The sequence below is a fragment of the Cygnus atratus genome, chromosome 1 (assembly GCF_013377495.2).
Source record: "Cygnus atratus isolate AKBS03 ecotype Queensland, Australia chromosome 1, CAtr_DNAZoo_HiC_assembly, whole genome shotgun sequence".
Lineage (NCBI taxonomy): Eukaryota > Metazoa > Chordata > Aves > Anseriformes > Anatidae > Cygnus > Cygnus atratus.
In genome coordinates this window covers 100234109-100243451 of record NC_066362.1, presented here as the reverse complement: position 1 = coordinate 100243451, position 9343 = coordinate 100234109, and the positions used below count along the sequence as shown (strand labels likewise).

At 49.6% G+C, this 9343-nt stretch overlaps 1 protein-coding gene across 1 annotated transcript; it reads right to left on the bottom strand.

Moving 5' to 3' along the window:
- Positions 1 to 1721: 1721 nt before the first annotated feature.
- Positions 1722 to 8556, bottom strand: SCNN1A (sodium channel epithelial 1 subunit alpha). Its single transcript, XM_035571576.1, has 13 exons — positions 8539 to 8556; positions 7922 to 8295; positions 7244 to 7499; positions 6230 to 6417; positions 5325 to 5425; positions 4491 to 4654; positions 4050 to 4148; positions 3762 to 3879; positions 3405 to 3483; positions 3039 to 3096; positions 2856 to 2911; positions 2268 to 2343; positions 1722 to 2048 (listed from the first exon to the last, which is right to left on the bottom strand). Exons 1-13 carry the CDS (start codon positions 8554 to 8556, stop codon positions 1722 to 1724), a joined length of 1914 nt encoding a protein of 637 aa, XP_035427469.1.
- Positions 8557 to 9343: the final 787 nt, after the last annotated feature.

The following is a 9343-nucleotide window of genomic DNA, read 5'->3' as shown; positions in this document are numbered from 1 at the left end:
TGCAATATTCTAAATCCTTGTTGCCTTTTTCTAGTTTTAGATTGTTTTACTTGTCACCAAAATGCTGTTTTTGTCACTAGATCTAGCTTTTAACTTTGCCTCTTAGGCAGTAAGCTTTTACAGAACATGACTCCCTTCATTAAAGCAACTTCGGAATTTCATTCTTTCATTACTCTTTTATTTTGTTTACATTCTTATGTGAGCATGGAGTGGATTTTTTTTCACATTTGTAGAAATCATTTTTTAAATTATTTGTCGTACAGAGTATAGCATTCATGTCTGTGAGGAAGAAAATCACTGCTGGGATGCGGGAAGTTCATTTAGGTAGTCAAGGCAATGGCAGTATAACAGGCATTTTTAACATTATCAAAAAGGAAAATTAGGCAACAGTTTACATACTCTAGTAAAACTCTCTAGGTTCCCAAGGGTGGTGTGTCTACCTTAATTTTTAAAATATCTGAAGTTTTTCTTCTGTTATAATTAACTAGTTTCTAAATTCATGAGTGTGTTTGCAGTATGAGTGAGTACATGGGTCTTTGTCTAAACTTTAATTCTGCTAGCTGTGTTTATGTCCAGCTGAGTGGATAATCCTGTTTAAGGACATCACCCTTGCTCTCTTGAGACCACATAAAGCGCTGTGTAAACACCATTGCAGCAGAAGTCTGTCTTAAAAAAAAAAAAAAAAAAAAAGATAAGCTTGCTGCAAGAAATAAGATGTATGCTCTTATCCTAAGATGCCCAAATAGTTCCTTAGAAGAGACTGTCTCCAGTTTAGAGGCAACCTTTGCCCTGGCCTTGATTATCTATTTGGTCCCTAAAAGCATCTTAGATTAAAGCCTGCAGCACTTCTCCCGTGATTCATAATCCTCAGCAGAGGAAGAGGGCTTCCTCTGGGCCAAGCAGATATAAAGATCAATTCATTCTGAACTGTCTGGCATACAAACAAATGGCTGGATGTACGTGTATATGGTGTTATCACAAGGAAGGAGACTACTGTACAGCTAAGATCTAACAGTGCTATTGGGTCTGTTTAAAAAGGGAGAGCTTATTCTGCTCTCTCTTGTTGTCCTGACCTGAGAGCAGCTACAAGGTTCAACCACCTCTCTTGAGTGTTGTATCATACGGATCAAGACTGTGGCTGTCAGCTCTCTCAGGGCTATACAGGCAGCTGCTCCTCTGGGAGAAGAGAGGATGGGCAGCATGGTCTTGGGATCAGAACTGGCCATTAAAAATCAGGAAATTGCAACCAGTCTTCAACCCTAGGGAAAGCTTAAGAAGGCTCAGGCTGTTGAAAGAGTTATACCTGTGCTGAGACTCCTTTTCTGTACCTTGCCATACTCCAGAGAAGGCCAGTCACATGTGCTAAACCTCTTTTAATTAACAACAGATGAGAGCTGTGGCAGCATCCTTGTTGCAGAGAAAAGAAAGCACGCATGCACGTGTAGGTGTGCACACAGGACGGTTGTAAGTAAACCAAATTGACATCTCCCCCATGCAAACACTAGGTTGACTGTCATCCCTGGTGATCCGCAGAGCAATAGTATTTTGTGAGACTGAAGAATTATCGTACAATAGTGAAAGCAATTAACATAGGCCAACCACAGTGCAGTCCTCTGCTATGATCCAGGCAGAGCATCCCAAAGAGAAAGAAAGGTCCCACGGAGCGACTGCAGCCTCTGGTCTGATTGCCACCTATCTGAACTGTGGAATAAGCCACTGCCTTACTCACGTCCCACCTCACCATCCCTGCTGGGACCATGTGGTTCCAGGCTGTTGTAAGATGGCAGCATGGTTACTACAGCCTCAACGGTGAAGCGATGTGGAGCACTGAGTCCCGATGCCTCGTCTTGGAAGGCGGCGTTGTTGTGGCTGTTTGGAGGGGGTGCTGGGGGGGAGTGCCACTTCCATGAGCGGAACCAGCGGAAGGACAGGATAAAGGTGATGGCAATGAAATCCAGAATCAGCTCTGCAAGCTCCATCACGGACAGGACAGAGGATCCAAACCAGAGACTCCACTGATTCCCCAGCTGGGACAACAGAGTTACTACCTGCAAGAGACAGAATGGGCAGTGAGGAGATCATTTGTTGGAGCGTTTTGCATCCCTGCCTGCTCCCACTGGTAGTATCCCGATGGCACTGGGGGGGTTCTTCCCATTTTGCCACAAGAAGAGATTTTTGAGCCAGCAATGCTGCTGGAATGAACACCTGCCTGTACAGATGGACATCGTGGTGCAGTGGGTGGACGTGATAGTAAATAAAGTACGTACCGTGAAGGCTGGTGACTCCCCATTGGTCTTGTAGTTCCATTCCTCAAAAAAGATATTCACTTTGGCAACTCCATTCCTGTTAATGAAAGATGGGGCTGAGCAACCCTAAATTTGCAGTCCTTGCATTTCTTCGCTAAGCTTGTTTTCTCTGTCCTCTTCTAACCCTTGTCCTCATGCATATACAGCCCAGAAGCTTTTCTCCATCTTCACTCTCATTCTGCATGAAAAACAATCTTTGATACTCATAGCGCATTTCTGGAACTGCACTGCAAACTAGCATTTGTGTTGTCCTAAGTCCTTCCCAGTCTTCCACTAGCCCTTATTGTGACTTCAAGCCACATGACAGTAGCCTGAGGCTTACTATTTTCATACTAGATCATGTTCAGACTCTTCAGTTGGATTCCCAGTCTTTGTCAAATTCTCAGTTTATCTCCACTGATTCAAATCCACTGGCCTTGTCCACAGGTCCATGCACTATCTCTTCCTATCAGCGATTTAGCCTAAACTATGACCACCCTGCCCACCCCCTATCCACTTGGACTACTTCTGTTTTTGATAAAACCTCTGTTAAGGTTAAGGGTCTCTCACCTCTTGGATGTGATATTGTATTTGTTCTGTTGTGAAAGCATGTAAAAAACCCAATCCTGAAATGAAAGTGCAATAAATTGTGTTATATGACCCTAGTCACCTCTTGTAGGTTTAGAACCAGTTGAGGAAGGACTAAACTGGAGTTCAGAGCAGGGCTGCAGAGCCAGGAAACCATCTCCTTACCTCTGAGACAGCAGAAGGCCAGCGAGAGTATCCAGCTGAGAGCTGGTATTCTGTCATTCTGTAAAACAAGACACTGCGTTAGCTGTTGAAGCTGTGAGAGCCACAAGGCAAGGTCTCTCAATCCCCAGGCACACCTGGAAGCTCCATGCCATATTGAAATTCTGCCCACTTCCCACTGAGCTGTACAGTCCTCAGGAGCTCACTCCAGAGCTGACACTGATGCTCCTCAGCCATTTTGGCTTCCCAATGGGAGAAATATCATTTAGGTTTGCACTTCAGGTATTGACTCAATCTTTTGCTCTCATCAGTGAATGCTTTCCAACACCCCTGGGAGTACAGAGTTACCAGTCTGACTGACAAACTTACTTGCAAGGCTTCCGACATTTGTGGAAGCAGCCCAGCACATCAGCTTTGAATTCAGCCAGGAGTTTGTAATAGCAGTAGCCTGAGCAGCAGAAAAAGTAAATCCAGATAAGTTCACAGTACACATATATATATATAAAGTATTGTGCAACAGCAAGGGGAATCCAAAGAAAGCTTCCCTCCATAGTCTCCGAGGGACTAACCATCCAAGAGAAGAGTGTCTTTTGGATGTCCCACACCAGAAAGTTGGGAAGCTCATTGCATAAAATGAAGAGAGTTACTGGGAGATGAGGTGAACCAAACAAGTTCAGCTGTGCATGAGGTTTACTATATAATTCCTCCTGTCCCGTGAGTACTTACCCCAAGCTACGTGCTTAGTGTAGTCACAATATTCTGCTCCAGCGGGTAAGGGATAGAAATAATATGCACAGCTACAGCGGTTTACCATGTTGAGCTGAAAGCAGGAACGAATGCAGACCTGGAAGGCACGTGATGTGGAAAAAGTTGAACAAGGAAACCAAAGCCATTGTAGCCTGTATCACATCATCCTACTAACAGTGCCCATGGACAAGCGTGGCTGTTACAGGACTGAAGCATTCCAGGAATACAGGGAAACAAGCTGGCATGGAAGCAGTGATCAAGCATTACCTGCTCAGTGTAGCGGGATGAGTACAGGTTTTGCACTGGCACATCACTGCCATCCTCTGTGCAATCGCTGTAACTGCCCCCGAGACGCACAGTCATCTCCTAGAATATGAAACAGTCATTTCACAAAACTACTTCGCTGTCCTCCTTCTACACTTCCATGCTTGTTCATCAGAACCCGCCTCCTTATGCTTAGTTCTGGATTCCAGAAACTCCTGCTTTCCTCCATTTCATTGTTCTCTGATAAACTGAAACCAAATGCTCTCATCTAGTCCAGTAAACTGCTGTTCTTCCCTATCGCTTCACTACAGGTGATTAATCCCCTCCCTTAAACACACACAGAGTCCCTGACAACCCCTCTGTATCTATCCACCAAGTTAAACCTCCCACACGAAGCCCATACCCTCATGTCCACAGCTCTCACCCCTGCTGCTGCCCCCTCACCTTTCTCATGCTGATGGAGGTCTCAATGCCTGGACGCACATTGAAACCCCCATCATCCATGAAGGCTGGCTCATTCTGATCATGGACCATGACCCTGGCTCCTGTCACTGTAGACAGCAGAGGGATGAAATCGTTCTGCTCGGTGCGCACCACCAGAGAGAGACCTGAGGACATGTCAAAGAACATGGGAGGTCATCATGTGGGAAAGGAGAGGGAGCAGGATTACAAAATCTGTGTCAGTAAGAGGTAAAGGAAGAGAAACATCACCCTGGACTGAACCTAAGATGGGCAGAAATGGGAGGTTGGCTGGAGAGAGGCCAGAGACAAGGCCGGAGGATCCAGGAGAGGCCAGAGGAAACTGGATTTCTTAATTGTGGCTTAGAAAAGGCAAACCTGGGAACAGAGAGAGAGATTTAGAGTTGGACAGAAGAAAAAGATTGAGGATTGGCCCTAGAGCAGCTTAAGGGAGTCTAGGAACATACACACAGGTCAGCTGCTGGAAATGGTAAGTGGGGAAGGAGGAGATCAAGACTAAACTCTTAGAGCTCAATAGGGAACTTCAGTAAGGGCCAGTGCAAGTCCAGAGAGAGCAATGAATGTAAGGATCAGGCACTAAAGGGGGAAAGAGACTCCAGTGGGGCAGCAGTGAAGGGCAGCCATGTACAAGACAGCCATCTCCATACAGGTCAAAACAGAGCTTGGATGAGACAGAGCAGGGCTGCGATATACCACCACCAAGGTAAGCAAAGCTGGTTGTCCATATATCCTCCAGCCTGCCAGACAACCCTCCGTGGGGAAAACAGCTGAGCTGTGTCACCAAAAAGTGCCTCTCACCGTTATTGATCCCAGGCAGAGAGGATGTCCACAGGCTGCTGCTGTTGTCATTGAAGGTGTAGCAGTTCCCATACAAGGGATGGTGAAAGTGCGTATAATTCCTGTGATGGGAACAGAAATACTCACGGGTTGAGAAGGGCTGTGAGACCAGGGGGAAAGACTTCCTGAAAGGAACAATTTTCTTTTCCACCTGCACAGAGGGGCTTAGAGCAGATGGGCAGTGTTTGTTATGTAAACTAACCTGAACAGGGAAAAACAATCAAAATATGTTGTAAAAAATGTCCTCGAACTGGACAGGCTTTTACAATGTTTTTTTTTTTTTTATCACGAGCACTCATTAGCCCAGATGGATTTTAGCAGTACTAGCAATTACTGTATACTTAAAACTGACAAAGCTCTTAGCTCTCTGTACCCCTTTTCTTCCCTTGCTGATGGGTTTCATTTCACTGCCTCTTTGGGGCTTCTGAACCATAATGGCAGCAGAAGAGAAGTGTGATATTATTTGTGATATTATTTTTACTGTCTTTGAGTAACAACTTTCTCTTCTCCTCCTCCTGTATGTGGGCTGAAACATACCACGCCACTACTGCACATCACCCTCAGCATGGACACCAGACTCCTAGATTGTACATCTGGGGTTTGTACCAGTATAGTTTGTGTGAAATCCAGGAGAAAAAGAACAGAAACCATCCTCTGAAGTCCATAGCTTCAGGTGACAGTAACTGTGACTCTGGTAAGCACAACCCACAAGACTCAAGAGATATCACTTGAGACAACGGGACCTGGACAAAGACGATCCCACCTTGGGAAAGAAATTCTCTATGTGGGTTTCTTGAATTCCTTGGACCCAGGCACAAAATACGTGTGTTCTTAGGAATAGACGGTGGGATGTTTCTACCACTTACGCCTTGTCACATGTTGCTTCATTGAAGCGGCAAGCATAAATAAAATTCTCGAAGTCAGACTCATCCAGGGCTTTCGCATCAGGCACCTGCGCCAGGATGTTGATGTAGTGAAAGCTGTACCATTCCCGCACTGCATCCACCCCTGAGGAGTACACCTGATGGAAACAATCCTTGTTGTTTTCACTGCACTGTAAAAAGAGAGGGAAAAAACCAGCTGTGTCAGGGAAGTCTTGTCCACGAGGAAGTGGCTGTGCTCCCTCAGCACAGCTGGGAAATGAAGCAGAATGAGCAGAAGAGCTCTGTAGGACTACTGTGCTCAACAAAAAGGCAATCGATAGCATGGGGAAAAGCAATCCCAGGGCTGCTCCTCGGTGGAATTTAAACACCAGGTCAGTGGGCATGGCTGAGTGAGAGACAGCAAATTGTAGTGAGGTATGAATCTACTGCACTTAAAACCTGTGTTATAAAACCAGAAGCTTTAAATTCTAGCATGGGGAGTCCTTCTTTCAGGGTGTGTCCAGAGAAACAGGTGATCCCCTGCGAGCTCCAGACAACTGGCAGGCAATTAGCTTCAGTCCTTCAGTGCCTTTTAAAATGCAAACACATATACCCTAGGGCGAAGGAGATGCTGCCCAGGAGCAAATATGACGTGACCACATTTCACATGGCCCACAGCCATACAATACTGTCCCCTTGACTACTATTGAGCAACACTGTGGTTGATGTTAATAAATGGCTCTAAAAGACTGATGTAGCCTTCAGGAAGGACAAGGTTTCCCTGCCCTACCTAGGAAAAGATGGGCAAGTCTCCTGTGGCCCACATGACCAGGGACAGGACCGGGGGTGCAGCAATATGTTTAGCAAAGGTTTCAGCTCTACCTTTTTCTGTCATTAACAAAAGCCAGTAACAAAAGCCCATCTATATGGAGAAGGGCATGACCAAGTGTCTAACAAGACAGAAGTGCCTAGACAGAGACTGGAGTGGGTAGGACAGAAGATATCTTGGGATCTCACCAGAATAAAGCCAATTTTCCAGTCATTCTTGTCCACTGAGGGGCTGTTCTCTGGGAAGCTGACCAAGTTATCACGCTTCTGCCTTCTCAGCGGGTGGCGCTGAACGTGATGGAGCAGGCTCCTTGAGGTACGCTTTCGTGTGGACACCGTTGACCAGTCACTCCGTGCCAGAGACATATTGTAGTCATAAAGGTCCAGCAGTGTTTGGTGGGTGATTTGGTCCAGCTCATCCAGCTTCTTCCGGATGGCACTGTATCTATGCAAGGGGAGAGAGGAGCCTGCAGGTTTAGGACTGGACACACATAAACAGCTCTGAGTATGATGTGTGGCAAGCGAAAGTTTGCTGGGGTGATTCGGGTCACTCCTGCTGACAGCTGAAAATCCATCACCTTTGCTGGAGGCCACCAATCCTTCTAGGAGATAAGGAAATGCATCTGCTTCTGCCCTGTGGCAGTTTACAGTGCAGCCACTAACACACAGCACTAAGTAGAGCACCTTAAACTAACACAATTTACTGCGAATGCCCTGCAGCAGCAGAGACCTACGAGAAGTGTCCCTTCCACCTGCACTCCTACTGAAGGGGACACTCAAGGACCATGAGGAGAATAAGAGTACATGCTTTTATCCCACGCCTGCAAAAGTAGAGGCAGTTGACAGCTCTGGGAGACTATTTCCTACCTGTATGGATTGAGGGTGCAAAGAGTCACAGCAGGGAAAGTCAGCCTGTCAGAGTTAAGGTTGAGGTTGAGGTTGACAGGGTAGCTGAAGTACTCCCTGTAGAGGATCCCAAACTGCCAGTACATCAAGCCGAAGGTGAGAAAGAAGAGAACAGACCAGAAGGCTGTCTTCATCTTATTCTTTTTGGAGCACACCAGGCGGATAGCTCCATGGATGGTTGTGTTGCTGCAGAAGAACTGGAAGAGCTCCTGGTAGGAGCCGTAGAACTCGATGAGGCCCTCCCGCTCATCTTCTTTGTGCTGCTGCTCCACTTCCTGCTTGCACTGCCTCGTCTTCTCCCCTTCTGGCATCTTCCCCGTCTTCACAGACCCACCCTACAGCACAAAGTAAGCCCGAGCTGGTGGTACCCCTGCAAGACAACGCCGGGAAGCCATGCCCTGTGCCAAACCCGGCCCCCGCATCACCGCCTGCCCCGACCCTGGCTGCTTTCACCCCCTCCTCCCAGACCCCACCAGGACTGCGGGTCCCCAGCCCCGCACCCCGCAGACGGTCCCCGCTGGCCCTCCCGCACCTTCCCCCCCGTCCTCTCCCGCTGCCCTCCCGCAGCCTCCCGGCACCTGCGGCGCCGTGCCCATGGCGGGGCCGTCCCGCACCGACGGGGCGGGCGGGCGGGGGGCGGCCGGGTTTGGGAACGGGGCCGGGGCCGGGTCGCTCTCCCCCAGCGCTGCCGCCCGGCGCTGCCGCCTCGCCCGCAGCCTCCCCGGCTGGGCTGGGACTGGTTCCTTTCCAGTTGGAGCCGGCACCCCGCCCGGCTCCTGCCCTGCCAGCCTCTCCCCGCCCACCCCTCCTTCCCCTTCCCCCCCCTGCGCCGCTCCCGGGGAAGAAAAGCCTCTTTAAACTCTCAAGTGTCCGCGGCCGGCCCGAGGGGGTCACCTTGGCGGCGCCGTCGGGCGGCGAGGTGATGTCGCCGGGACCCCGCTGTGCTCGCAGGACCCCCCCGGCGCCCCCATTTCGGAGCCAGCAGCCCTGCCCCGGCCAGGTAGGGCCCAGGGAACGGCGTGTCCCCCCCCCCGCCCCCCCCGCCGCCGTCGGGGACACGGCGTCCCGGCGAGTGGAGGTGATGCAGAAAGCGAGCTGGCAGCACTCGTCCCGAGGGCGTGGGGACGGCAGGAGGCAGGGCCCCCGTGCAGGGGGGCGGCGGGACCGTGCCCGGGGGGAGAGGGGCGGGCACGTCGGGGCTCTGCGGTGGTCCTCGCGGGGGGCCCCGCTGCACGGCCGGGCTCCTTCGTCTCATCAGCGCCCCGGGGCTCGTGCGAGGCTCTAAGCGCCGGATTTCGCAAAGCAAAGGTGGATAGAGAGTTTGGGGTGAATTTTGCTCGAGGGCTGGGGCGGAGAAGGCTCACGGGGGCTAGGCGATACGCT

What these genes read in the sequence shown, in the direction of transcription:
- SCNN1A (XM_035571576.1), bottom strand. An exon ending in GAAGCAACATGTGACAAGGC is followed by an intron (nt 5,426 to 6,229) that starts GTAAGTGGTAGA and finishes TTCCCATCACAG; the next exon opens with GAATTATACGCACTTTCACC. An exon ending in TCTGCCTGGGATCAATAACG is followed by an intron (nt 4,655 to 5,324) that starts GTGAGAGGCACT and finishes ACATGTCCTCAG; the next exon opens with GTCTCTCTCTGGTGGTGCGC.